This window comes from Panthera uncia, assembly GCF_023721935.1.
Source record: "Panthera uncia isolate 11264 chromosome A1 unlocalized genomic scaffold, Puncia_PCG_1.0 HiC_scaffold_17, whole genome shotgun sequence".
Lineage (NCBI taxonomy): Eukaryota > Metazoa > Chordata > Mammalia > Carnivora > Felidae > Panthera > Panthera uncia.
In genome coordinates this window covers 56,750,010-56,764,192 of record NW_026057577.1, presented here as the reverse complement: position 1 = coordinate 56,764,192, position 14,183 = coordinate 56,750,010, and the positions used below count along the sequence as shown (strand labels likewise).

The following is a 14,183-nucleotide window of genomic DNA, read 5'->3' as shown; positions in this document are numbered from 1 at the left end:
AGGGCTCACAGCACCAAACCTTTAATTACGTGGTTCATATTTCCCACATGGCCAGCCCCTATCCTTAATTGTCTAGGGATCCCACCCTAAATCATCTCATTAGCATAAACACAGGTGAGTTCTGAGGAGCCCAGCTCCCTTCTAGAAACGAGGGACAAAATCCTGCCACATTATTGTACAACACTACGTTCCTCAACTTTTGCTTGAAAAGATTGACCTAATATATATTACTAGCCTTCCAACACTGTTTTGTTGTGATATGACCCAGACAAATCATAACATGAAAACCATAATATAAGAATCTTCAGCCCTTTGGTAGTATTCATTGCTCATATGTTCTAAGAGACACTCTGATTTTTTAGTCAGCCAGCCAGTCAGATTTTTGAAGCTAAGCATTGCTGGAAACATGGGATGTTTGGACCGCTAAATTTTTTTTTTTTTTTTTAAAGTTTACTTATTTATTTTGAGAGAGATAAAGAGGGCAAGAGCAGGGAAAGGCCAGAGAAAGAATCCCAAGCAGGCTCCGCACTGTCAGTGCAGAGCCTGATTCCGGGCTTTAACTCGAGAACCATGAGATTCTGACCTGAGCCGAAGCCAAGAGTCAGATGCTTAACCTACTGAGCCACTGAGCCACTCTGCCCCTGGACAGCTAAAGTTCCTTACATGTTTTACCATAGTAAGTTGCTAAGTAGGTTTTAAAAAAACCCAAATATAGTAAAACCTTGGATTGTAACTTGTTCTGCAAATGTTCCACAAGATGAGCAAACATTTCTAATAAATTTTAACTTGATAAACGAGCAGTGTCTTGTAGTATGAGTAGTGTGTGACTCCAAACATTGCATGATCACAAGTGAGCCAATGGTTCTTGAAATTTGCTTTAATATACAAGTGCTTTGGATTACAAGCATGTTCCTGGAATGAATTACGGTCACAAACCAAAGTTTTCTTAGACTATAATCACTAATATTTGGGTCTTAAGGAATCCTCAGATCATGTTGTGTAAGAAAATTAAATAAAAATATACAGTGTACTTTCAGGATGTGATCTTTAAATTTTTATATAGATTAACTGTTAAGATTCCATGTTTGTTACTACCTGTCCTCTGAAATGTCCTCTTGGCTTTTATTACATAGTTAGAATAAGAATCTGCAGAAAAGGCCATCACCTAGAATAATGATCATTGTGAAAATGCTAATATCTGATTACATTTTCCCCACAGTGATGTTCCTTTATAAATAAGTTGTTTAATGATGTAGTAAATGTTCTGTTAACAGTAGAAAGTTATAGATAAGTGTATCAAGTTATATATTGCTCTTTTAAATACCACCCCAAACTTAGTGGTTTAATACAACCTGCTGTTTACTTAGCTCACCAATTATTGGGCTAGGTTCAGCTGGGTGGGTGTTTTCCATCTCTGCCAAGATCAGCTGATCTTGGTTAGGTAGTAAACCTAACCTATGTATCTCTGGTCAACAGGTAAATGGGCTGGGCTGGGTGATTGACAATGGACTCAGCTGGGTTGACTGGGATCACTCTTCATAAGGTTGCTCAAGTGCTTGTGCACGTAGTGATCATGGAGTTCTCATAAGAACGAAAGGGAAAGCCCTGTTGTAAGCTCTTCTCACGTCTTTGTGGTGTTTGCTGCTGTATTGTTTGCCAAAGCAAGTCAGGAGCTGGCCAAATTCACTATGTGGATAAATAAACTCTACCTTTTGAGGGGAGAAGCAACTAAGTCCTATTGTAAATGGTGCTAGACAAAGGGAGAATAACTTGTGGCCATGTTTGCTGCCCACCGCAGTGAATCTAAATGTCTAAAAATGGATGCAAAACTTACATTTTGGCTTTTGCAATAAAGTGAAGATATTACTACATGAGTCACGATTAATTATTTGTATTCAAGTTATTACTGTGCCAAAATTTACATCTAGTTAGGAAGGTTTTCTGTCAGTCACAGACCTATAGAACTTTCAATCTGTGTTTTGCTTTAAAAAACTGAATTCTGCACTGAAAGAAAAAAACTAAATGGTCACTACTGGTAAGAAAGATACAAGAAATATACAAACTGTATAAGTATTTATTTAAATGGAATTAAGAGCACAGCATTTTCATTCTCAATTTTGTAGTTTAGATAATTTAGAATTATCTTTACTATTCCAGAGGTATATTATTTTTGCATTGTCAAATTACAGAAATACCTTTTCAGTTTTAAAATACATATTATATTTTATGTTTTTTATTTAATTTTTATGGACCTTACATTCTGGTTTTTTGGTCAGCTGTTGTAATCCAGGTTTCACGCTTCAGGTCTTTAGATAATATCATTTTATTGAGAATTTTGCAGAAGGATTTTCTTGTTTTCTTGGTGGCTCAGCTAAAATCAGTGAGTGGAAAATTTTCACAGATTGGTTTTTGAAGATGCCAAATAAATCCTGTATAACCTAACAGACAGCTGCCTTTTCTTTTCTTCTTTAGTGTTTTTTGAACATGAAGTAAGGGTCATATTGATTGGGAGATCACTAAAGAAGGCTAAGCCTCAGCAAGAGTCTTCCAAATAATGGACTGTGCTAAAATTGCATGTAATACTCTAGCATTTGACACATTAAACTAAACTGAGTTCATAACACATTTTAAGAATAGTTTTTTCTGTTGCTCATTTGACCATTCCTTGCTCCTCCAGGAAACAGACAAGGTTATGTAGGATGGTGATCATGACTGGAAAAGAATCAGGTGACCCATGAAATGCCAGACTGGAGAACAAAATGTGCCCTTAGGATAGCTGGTGAAGCTGTACATTTACAAGAAACTAAGTCAACTCAGTAGAGTTTGATAATTCACTAACAGTATGCTATATCTTTAAGAAAATATTCTTAAGATAAGACTATCTTTCTTCTTTTCAGAGAATAGAAATCAATAGTCAAGGTGATTTAGACCCTCTTAATCCCTGAGTTCCCTGCAAAGCAGATAACAAAATGGAATTAAATATGCAAATGGTTTATTAGAAACACCAGTGAAGGGACAGAGAAAGAAGCAGGATTGGACAAGGGGAGCTGTCTCAGACTATGGTCTAGATCTGACAAAGTCTCTATAGGCCCCATGGGGAGCTCTGGAGGAAAGAATGCCCTTTAGGGGAATTCTATGTTGGATAGAAGTAACTGGGACTTTTAACTCTGCCTTGCTTAGTCATTAGCTGAGGGTCATCCAGGAACATGCTTCTGGCTTCCACCACCTTGTTTAAGTTCCATTACCTGGAAGCCAACTGAGGTAGTATGACTTTGGCTTCAAAACTGAAATGGACCCTGAAGTCAACAGGTGGACGCTAGTAACCACCTTTCTGAGAGCTGGGCAGCTTGTACTGAAGGGGTATCTGCAAGATCTGTATTGCCTTTCCTATACAGACTGTATCTGGGATCAATAATAATTGATGGGAGGAAATTTCTTTTTATAGAAGAATTCAGGCTAGGAAAAATTGTGGAATTGGAATATTGTAATTTTGCAACTTCTAATAAATTTAGAGAGTTTACCGATGGCTGTTAACCTTACATGCACACAAAGAAAAGACTATGAGAAATTACATTTCCTGTTGGAGTATACAAACTGCAAGGAGAAAAATATGAAGAATAAATAGAACAACAGACTTTAAAGCTATATCAATTACTGCAATTATGAACTTTATTTAGATCCTCCTTCTAATAAAATTTTAAAAAATCATGAGATTGGGAAGTATGATCACTGAGTATGTGGTGACATTAAGAAATTAAATGGTAACTTTGATGTAAAGGATTCCTAAAAGATACACACTGAAATATTTACTGATGAAATACAGCTAATTGGATTTGCTTCAAAATAATCTGCAGAGGGGGGATTGGGTGTGGTACAGATGAAACAATATTGGTCATGAGTTGATAATTGAAGAGAGATGATGAGTAACTGGTGATTTTTGTCATACTGCTTGCACTTTTATATACATTTAAATTATCCATAATGAAAAATTGAAAAATGATATATATTTGATATAGAGGAAATAAAAATGCCAATTTGAAAGGTATTTTTGTTTGGGTATAAAACTGTTTCTTAAAGGGGCACCTGAGTGGTTCAGTTGGTTAAGCGTCTGACTTTTGATTACAGATCAGGTCATGATCTCACAGTCGTGTGATCCAGCCCTGCATCAGCTCTGTGCTGAGCGTGGAGACTGCTTGGGATTCTCTCTCTCCTCCTCTCTCTGCCCCTCCCCTCCTCACTTTCATCTTTCTTCCTCTATCTCTCTCAAAATAAATAAAACTTAAAGATGAAAAAACAAGAAAACTTTTTCTTAGATACTGGATGCAGGAATCACATAGATGGACCTGAACATATTAAGTAATAACTGGCAAAAAGCTGGATTAAAGGATGTTGGCTTTGATATACAACTGCTCTGGGATTTCTCATACTTTATCCTGAGGTGGGTAGACATATCACTCAAATCACTGGTACACCTGGACATCTGCAGGCCTCCCACTCATATGTAAGCTTACCTCAAAAACAAGAGCAAACCAGAATGTTCCCTCTCTGTATAAACACATCCTCAGAGAAAGCCCTGAAGGATTTGAACTGAGCATGCTCAGTTCATTCTCACACACTAATTTAACTGGTGGGGCAGAGAGGCCAAGATGTTTCTTTAGTAGTTAGAAATTCTTTCACAGAAACTTGAGCTCAGGTAAATAGAGCTTCCCTTTACTAAAAAAATTTTTCTTAACATTTTAATTTATTTTTGAGACAGACACAGCATGAGGGAGGAGGGGCAGAGAGAGAGGGAGACAGAATCTAAAGCAGGCTCCAGGTTCTGAGCTATCAGCACAGAGCCCAACACAGGGCTCGGGCCCGCCAATTGTGAAATCATGACCTGAGCCGAAGTCAGACGTTTAACCAACTGAGCCACCCAGGTACCCCTAGAGATTCCCTTTAATAGAAATCACAGGGAGTTTTGGTTTTCTAGTACTTGAAAACTTTGATGTGTAGTTTAGCTTCCTGTTTGTGATTTGGTGGAGGGGAGAATTTACAAAGGGTTTACCTTTCCTAATGACCATGAAAACTATGGAATCTTCCAATACCTTCAATGTATGTGAACTAAAGAGGGACATCAGACATTGACATATTAGAGTTATGTAGTTGTATGCATTTTTTTTAATGTTTGTTTATTTTGGAGAAAGAGAGGCAGAGTGCAAGCGAGGGAGAGGCAGAGAGAGAGGGAGACACAGAATCCTAAGCAGGCTCCAGGCTTTGAGCTGTCAGCACAGAGCCTGACACGGGACTCTAACCCACGAACTGTGAGACCATGAGCTGAGCCAAAGTTGGACACTTAACCAACTGAGCCACCCAGGCGCCCTGATGTATGCATTTTTCTTAAGGAAAAAAAAAATCATGTTCAAGTAAATCTAATGAAAGGATCAATGACATCAGTATCTCTGGGTCATGAAAATGCTTTCAAGTTCCCTTTCATTTCTCTACAGGTCTCTACATACTTCTTTGATTTTCTTCAAGTAGTTCTAGCAAAAAGATAAATAAAAATCTATTTCGGTATTTATTTTTTTAAGTTTATTTTTTTTGAGAGAGAGCACAACCAGAGGAGGGGCAGAGGGGGAGTGACAGAATCTGAAGCAGATTCACTGTCAGCGAAGAAGAGCCCAATGAGGGACTCGAACTCTCACAAACAATGAGATAGTGACCTGAGCCAAAATCCAGAGTCAGACGCTTAAATGACTGAGCCACCCAGGAGCCCCAGTAAAAATCTATTTTATTTATGTATGTATATGTATGTATGTATGTTTATTTCTGAGACAGAGACAGAGCATGAGGTGGGGAGGGGCAGAGAGAGAGGGAGACAGAGAATCCGAAGCAGGTTCCAGGTTCAGAGCTGTTAGCATAGAGCCCAATGTGGGGCTCGAACTTTCAAACTGTGAGATCATGACCTGAGCCAAAGTTGGTCACTCAACCGACTGAGCCACCCAGGCCCCCCAGTAAAAATCTATTTTAAATGAAATTTTTGTATATTTTCAATTGTGTGTGGTTTTGGTATTGTAGTACCATTTTTCAACTGTATTTTATTATAAAAAATGTGTACTACTTTAGTTGCATCATGTATTAGATTTGTGGATTATGTGGGAAGTTAGTTAACTATAAGTATTTTCTGTATTGCCATAATATTCTGTTTTTATTTTTCAAGTGCTTTATGATTATGTAGATATTGAATACAGGAAAGTTTATGTGCAGGTTTGTGGACTGTACTTTTCATTATATCCTCTAAGGTTATATTGGTATCTGTAGCCACCTTTGACTTAATTGAAATAAATTCAAATGAATAAGAACTATTAAATAAGCACTTAGGTAATAGCCATAGGAATTGTTGTGAAAATATTTTATACAAATCTTTGTGAAGCTTTGCTGTACATTTCAGTTCACAGTTGGCAAGAATGAGAGCACTTTCTCTGAGATGTTCAAAGGGAAAGTTAAACACCTTCCTTTAAAAGGAATGATTTCGGGGCGCCTGGGTGGCTTAGTCGGTTAAGTGGCCGACTTCGGCTCAGATCATGGTCTCACTGCCCGTGAGTTCGAGCCCCGCATCGGGCTCTGTGCTGACAGCTCAGAGCCTGAAGCCTGTTTCAGATTCTGTGTCTCCCTCTCTCTCTGACCCTCCCCTGTTCATGCTCTCTCTCTGTCTCAAAAATAAATAAATGTTAAAAAAAATTTAAAAAACTATAAGGAATGATTTCTATAAATTAAATTGAATATAAATGAGAATTCTCAATGGAGTCATGATGTGGACCCTGTAGCATTACTTAGTAATGTAGACTGAGTTCTTCAAGGGTAAGAACTGTCCTTTTAATCTTTACTTTCAATATCAAATATGTATTATCAAATATAATTAAATTTAATGCTTAATATATAGTGTTTAATAAATATTTCTTGAATGAGTGAATCATCAACTCTTATGGTAAATTTAGTTCTCATGATTAGGGGAGGAAAAGATGGGACATTCTAAAAGTTTTTTTATAGGTCTTCTTTAAATCATGCTTCACCTTGTTAAGCTTCTTTTCATGCATATAGTTTTTTACTTAGTCATTTAATTGTATAGTCTGAGTATTTTTAAAGATGTGGTTTCATGTTGAAGATTATACATAAATATGGGACAGGGACATGAAAAAAATGAAAGGAATTTCATGTGTGGAGTGGGATGCTGGATTTTAAATTTTTTTAATTTTACTTTTTGTTGTGACAGTAAATATATTAACAATGATAAAAGAAAAAAAGTGAGGTTATGTTAATAAACTGAATGATTATCTATTTTACAGAGCCCTTGCAACACTTAAATGTTTGCTCATTCATTGAAAAAACATTTCTTTAGTGCTTTAAACCTGTTGGATATAATCAGAGTTTTGTTGGACTAGAAAGTGCCACATTATAAACATTAATAAATATGGCAATTATTATGTTGATTCTAAGAAGACTATTTTTTTCCTATTTTAACCTCTCTGAAATTTGGAAACAGTATATATCTGATGGTGTCTTTCAGTTATAATTGGCAGTATTTTTATCTTAATAATCCATAAAATAATAGAATGTCTTATAATTGATATCTTAGATTTGATGAAATACAGTACATTTCTAAACAATCACTGAATTTTAAGATCTTGAAACAAGAACCACATGTAATTGATCTTGATATTTTCATCACCTAGCATGAATCTACTAAATACATTTTGTGCCATCAGTAAAGAAGCATTTCTCTTAAAACCTTATCTTCAGATGTGAATTTTGGATTCTATTAATTTAGAATGTTTTAAAAATTGTTATTATAATTTTAATGCAATATAGCCATAATTCTTCCTTCTATTGAATAATTTAAACCTTATTGGCATTTTAATTAGTCCTTTTTTATAGTTGATTATTTCTGTTTACCAATTATAACGTATCTTACTATTAGGAATTCTTGGGTTGAATTTTCATTTATGGTTTGCAGATGGCTGAAGTATGTACTTGACTGATTAGGATAAACTGATTTACTTTAAGATAAACTGATGAAGTGTAGCTAGTTTTCAATTATCCATCCTAATAGCATGGCTAATTATAATTTGTGAATGATCTCCCAACCCTTTGTTATTTTATGGGAGATACTAATATGTAGGAAAGTGATATTGATTTGTATTTTTAAGCTTCATGTTTTTTCTTTAGAGGAGGTAATAATAAATACTGAAATGGCACCAAAAAAAAAAAAAGAAAAAAGAAAAAGGCAGCAATAGAATATATAAGAAAATTGAAAGGCCTGAATAATCCACCAACTAGGTAATTGACCTCTGAGCAATAAAAAATTGGCTGTGATTTCATGCATTACTATTGAGCATTGTTTAGATTTAACTTTTGTTCACTACTGATTGAATTAAAGTTTGAGGTGAAATGCTCTATCATTTCTAAACTCTCAACCATTCAATCATCTCTCATTGTGAACTCATGAGATTCAGACACGATAAAACAATAATGAGAAGTTAAAAATCAGGGTTAGAAAAAGTATGTATTTTAAACCTGCAGTCTTCTAGAAAGGAGAAAAGCAATTATAAGAGTTTCGAGAATCAATAGAAATTGATGTTTTATACCAAAGAAAACTTAAGACCTTGAGTCCTGCCTCCCCACCATCACTATACAAATAAAAAGAAATCAATAAGCCTAGAAACATAAGCTATTAAAGATTGACGTCCAGCAACTATTTTTGGTACTCATGCATTGTTTACTATTCTGATTCAGAAAAATGTATGTTATTAAACAAGAAATTGTATTTTTAATTTAAAAATGATTGTTTTGTTTTCTTTTAAATCTCCAGATCTTTTATATATTTCGTTTTGAAATAAGAATAAATGTTAGGCATGGATTTAAAAATAACTCTGCAGGTGATTTCTCACTGGTTACCTAGGAAGTTTTGAAGGTCCTTTCAGTTAAAAAGATAACGTAGTTCTGTATTAAACAAATTATTAATAGACTTTGGTAAGAATGTATTTGACCAATTTCCCATCTCCTGAATAATCTCTTAGCTCCTGTAGTAGGAGATATAGTTGAAGGATTTTGAAATGAGTGCTGAGTGTGGGAATTGTCAGAGCCAGTGAAGATAGCAGTTACTTATGGGACTTTGAAACTGAATATGAGAAATTAGAACTTGAAGCTCAGTTTGGAATGTTAAGGAAATTGTTATATGACTGAAGTAGTGAAATTTTATGGATCTCATATAGTGGTAAAATTCATTGGAACAGATAATCTCAGGAACAAAATAATTTTTGTGTCGTAGTGTGTCAGTTCACCAACAATAGACATCTGTGCCTAACAATGTTTACTTCAATGAAGCATTCAAGGCATACCCAGATTTTATGAAACACACTAACAGTTTTGCAAGGAAGAACATGTTTTCTAAATGCCATAGCTGCTAATGGATTATCATTTATTAATGGTTGTTAACTATAAGGGGCCAGTTATACACAGTTCTTAGCTGGCTTTCTATAATACCACTTCTCTCTCGTATTCAAGCAAACCTTGAATACAAGTGAATGAAAATGATATTATGTGAACAACTTTGGATCAATTTTGATTTATTAAAGAATCATTTACAAACTTACATACATTATTAATAACATTACTTGACATGCTTACAGTGTGATTGCTGTAAACCATTGTGTTGGGACATTGCTTGAGAACAGTGCTTTCTTGATTTTATTATAATGCAGTCACTATGATGAGTAATCCTATATAACAAATTACTTTTCTTGACAGTGTTTTTATCATGGATAACTTCTACTCTACAAAGTATAGATAATTGTTCCTTTATATATAGTGAATGGGAAGTAAAGAGGAGAAAGAAGCTATAACCAGGTTCATCACAGCTCTTTTTTTCATGCCAGCAAGCAAACTTTGCTTTACTTCTTTCCATTTCAAGCATTTTCACTGAAAAACAAAATAAAAACCTTCAAAAAACCTCAAAGCTTCTAAATTAAAAACATGGTATTTACACGGAAAGACCAAGAGCCAAGAGGAGCAAAGGAGAGATCTTTGCTTTAAATAGGAAACTAATTAAAACATCTTAGCAGAGAAAATAATAGAAATAATGAACTTATCTGAGAAAGTGACTCCTTCGTTACATTCTTGGAATATCACTTCCCATCAAGTGAAGCTCTTCCTCAGCTTAGTTTCCTATCACTTAAGTCAGGGTTTAATCATATAATTCAAGCCAGGAAGGACTTGAAAGATTAGTTATAGGCCTCCCTCATTCTTACAGTTCTAGCTGCTGATTCATTGGAACTCTGAATGGTTTTATTTATCTTTGCATCTTCAGTTTTATTTATCTTTGTACCTGGCCTAAAACCCAGAAGATATTCCTTAGGTATTTGTTGAATTAGTTTAACCTAACCTGAATTAATATCAGTAAGTTAAAATACCATTAATAAATTCTGATATTTGTAAGTTATTTTAGCAAATAAATGTCACCAGAGATTTTTCTTTCACTTTTTTTCTCTACCCAGGTTTGCATCTGCTGGTGATGATGGAATTGTAGTTGTGTGGAATGCCCAGGTGTGTATTAAAAATTCTATGTGGATTGTGTAATAAAGACATGACTGTAGGGGTGCCTGGGTGGCTCAGTCGGTTAAGCGTCTGACTCTTGATTTTGGCTCAGGTCATGATCTCATGGTTGGTGAGATGGAGCCCCGTGTTGGGCTCTGTGCTGACAGTGTGGAGCCTCTTTGAGATTCTCTCTCTCCGTCTCTCTATACCCCTCCCTCCCTCCCTCCTTCTCTCTCTCTTTAACGTAAAAAAACAAAACTTAAAGATTTGACTATATAGTTGAGGATGCATTCATAAACACTATCTAGGTATGTACCTGCATAGCAGTATAATGCGACTAATTGATAGTTTAAAAAGGCTACTTAGGATGAATCCATTTAAAATGGGGATCAATATTGCATAATAGAGAAAGGTTTTGAATTAAGATTTTTTTCCTGAGAAACAAATGCCAAATTACAAAAACAAAAGTTTTAATCTTATTCAACAAAACTTATCAACAACTATGCACTGATTCTGAAAATGAATCAAGTGTTGATTTTTGGGAGAGATACAATTTTTATTTCAAAATTGTATGATAATATAATATTCTCATGTTTGACTTTAATAGTAATATAATAAAAGACTAATTTTTGTTGTGTAAAATATTTAAGCTTCATCACATTTTTCCAGGACCTCTCTTCCTGATCCTTTGATGCTCAAATTATTCCCTTTTGAAGCATTTATCTTCTCACTGTTAATTTGGATTGGTATCTGGTCTGACTCTGTCAGATCCTTATTTTTCAATGGTTTTGCCCGTGATTAAAGCAATTATTTAGCATTATGTTTACCACATTCATGAAATACTGCAACCTTGGAACGATTTGCAGTTTGTTATATTTACTTAGGATTTTTATATGTTTACTACTTGGGAAAAATCAGTGAGATACTGATAGATGAAGACATTGGATGGGTAAGAATAGCTGTTGGTGTTAGAGATGGAGTGGAGACTGACTTTATGAACAGTTGATATATTATTGGATGTATATAGTGTATATATTGTGTTATCATGCTTTTATTTCCTTCAACATTTTAACTGTGGAGACTTAGATAACAAATACTTAAGGATAATGCAGACTCCCTATTTTTTTCTACTGATCATTTACTGATATTTTTATACTTGATTTACACAGGTCTTAAAACCATATAGGAAGATATTCTTTTAAATTTTCATATAAAATATGCTAGAATTTAGTATTTTCTATTAGCAAATAATTAAGATTATTTATGGCTACTCTTCCAGTACCTGTTTAGATTCTATTTGATTGCTTAAGGTTAAAGTATAACACCTAAGTAATTAAAAATGGAATTATGTATTTTGTATATGGCGATTTTTCTTAACATTGTCATTTAAGATTATTTAAGTTATGAATATAATATGAGCCTATTAAAATTTTTATTGGTATTTCAGACAGGAGAAAAACTTCTGGAACTTAATGGGCACACTCAGAAGATAACAGCCATTATTACATTTCCTTCCTTGGAAGTTTGTGAAGAAAAGAATCAACTGATCTTGACAGCCTCTGCTGATAGAACAGTTATTGTATCCTTAAATCTGGAAGAGAGTAAAATACCTATAGTGACCCAACGGACCAATACCTACATTATTAGTTTTAGCCTTTTGGGGCTTGTCTGTACATTAATTTGAGCAAAAAATGATTTTGCTTTAGCCTTCATAATACACTTCTTAAAAGTATTAGGCAACTGAAAGTATTTGGATATAGGTTAAAGGCTTATTATTGATGGAAACCGCATGACTAAAGTTCTTTCCAGAGTTACTATTATATCAAGTTATATAAAATGGAGAAATTGGGAGAATTTAGGCTTAAAAGTACTTATCTCCATTTGCTTTTCAATTTAGAGAAACAAAGATGAGTTGGACTGGAGAATAATTCACATTTTCCTCTATACGGCATTGTACAGCAAAAGAAATGTAATGGCCCCAACCCGTAAGAACTCTTTGAGCATCTGAGTCTGGCAGAAAAGTGAATTGCCATCTCCTCAGTGGTTAATATTAATATTTAGTGTTTAAAAGCAGTTTTAAAAGAGTAAATTATCTTCCCTCCATACTTTTAGGTAAAAATTTAAGGTATAACAGCAGTAATGTTTTATAGAGTGCTTATGTGTGCTAGGCATTGTTCTGTTTAACATATATTACACATATTTTTACACATATTACCTATTACATACATTAGTCCATTTAATTCTTATAGTAAGTATTTTCTCATTTACAGATAAGAAAAGAGGCACAGAGAGGGTAATTAAGTAACTTGCCCCTAGGTCACACAGCCATTATAGGGCAGAAAGCAAGCAGTCTGACTGCAGAGTCAGAACTCTCAACCATTGTATAATACTGCCTTTATAAAAGATTTTCCTTAAACATTCCTTAAAATTCAGCCTTTAATATTTGTATGAGGAATTAGATTTAAGAAAGCCTTAATGGCCAGTTACTTACGGAAACTAATCTTTACTTATTTTTTTAAAAAGGTATCAAAGATTCGCTTTAAATCATCTGTGCTTATCTGAGAGTTCTGTTTTAAATAGTTTCAAGCATTAGTGAAGTAAGTTTTGGAGTAAGTCCAAAGGAGTAGATGTTTCCTGGGCTTCTATACAACCAGGACAAACTTTTTGACACACTGTAAATGAACTCAAGTGATTTCTAGACACATTGTCAGTAGGTGAAAAAACTTCCAGGTACGATTTACATGTGGTAAACTATATTCTGTGGTGATGACAATATTGCATAAACAGTATTACTATGTATGTTTAGGTCAGTGTAACTTTATTAATACCGTTCTATTGAGGTAAATATTAGTTTAGGCACTAAAGCTTTTGCTTTTAGTATCAGTATAATCTCCAAAAATAGAATTTAAAATACTTTGTTTAAAAAATTTTTTTCATGTTTGTTTATATTTGAGAGAGAGAGAGAGACAGAGCCTGAGTGGGGGAGGGGGCAGAGAGAGAGGGAGACACAGAATCCGAAGCAGGCTCCAGGCTCTGAGCTGTCAGCACAGAGCCCAGTGCGGGCCTTGAACTCACAGACCGTAAATCATGACCTAAGCTGAAGTCGGAGGCTTAACCAACTGAGGTGCCCAGGCACCCCTAAAATACTTTGGTTTTATTAGACCATTCCTAAGGTACTGTAATAATATTTAGAGGCACTTACTGAATTATTATAGTACAGGAATGAGTAGCTGAGACAGTATCAGCATGAACTTTACTTGTAAATAATGGTATAGAGTCATTTGCTTCACATAATGAATTTTCTTGTTAAAAATCCAGTTCCAGGGGCGCCTGGGTGGCTCAACTGGTTAAGCGTCCAACTTCGGCTCAGGTCATGATCTCACGGTCTGTGAGTTTGAGCCCAGAGTCAGGCTCTGGGCTGACAGCTCAGAGCCTGGAGCCTGTTTCGGATTCTGTGTCTCCCTCTCTCTGACCCTCCCCCATTCATGCTCTGTCTCTCTCTGTCTCAAAAATAAATAAACGTTAAAAAAAATTAAAAAAAAAAAAATCCAGTTCCAGTCTGCTTGAGTCTCCACTATTAACAAACTTCATTAAATGCTGAAGGTAAATTT

General features: G+C 34.8%; 1 protein-coding gene across 6 annotated transcripts in view; it reads left to right on the top strand.

The window, feature by feature from the left end:
• Window positions 1-14,183, top strand: part of WDR41 (WD repeat domain 41) — a 188,861-nt gene that overhangs the window by 143,206 nt on the left and 31,472 nt on the right. For all 6 annotated transcript variants that reach the window (XM_049649692.1, XM_049649691.1, XM_049649694.1 and 3 more), the window contains 2 exons: window positions 10,533-10,581; window positions 12,020-12,151. In XM_049649692.1, coding sequence (XP_049505649.1) covers window positions 10,533-10,581; window positions 12,020-12,151 — 181 coding nt within the window. The remainder of the gene's footprint in view (window positions 1-10,532; window positions 10,582-12,019; window positions 12,152-14,183) is intronic.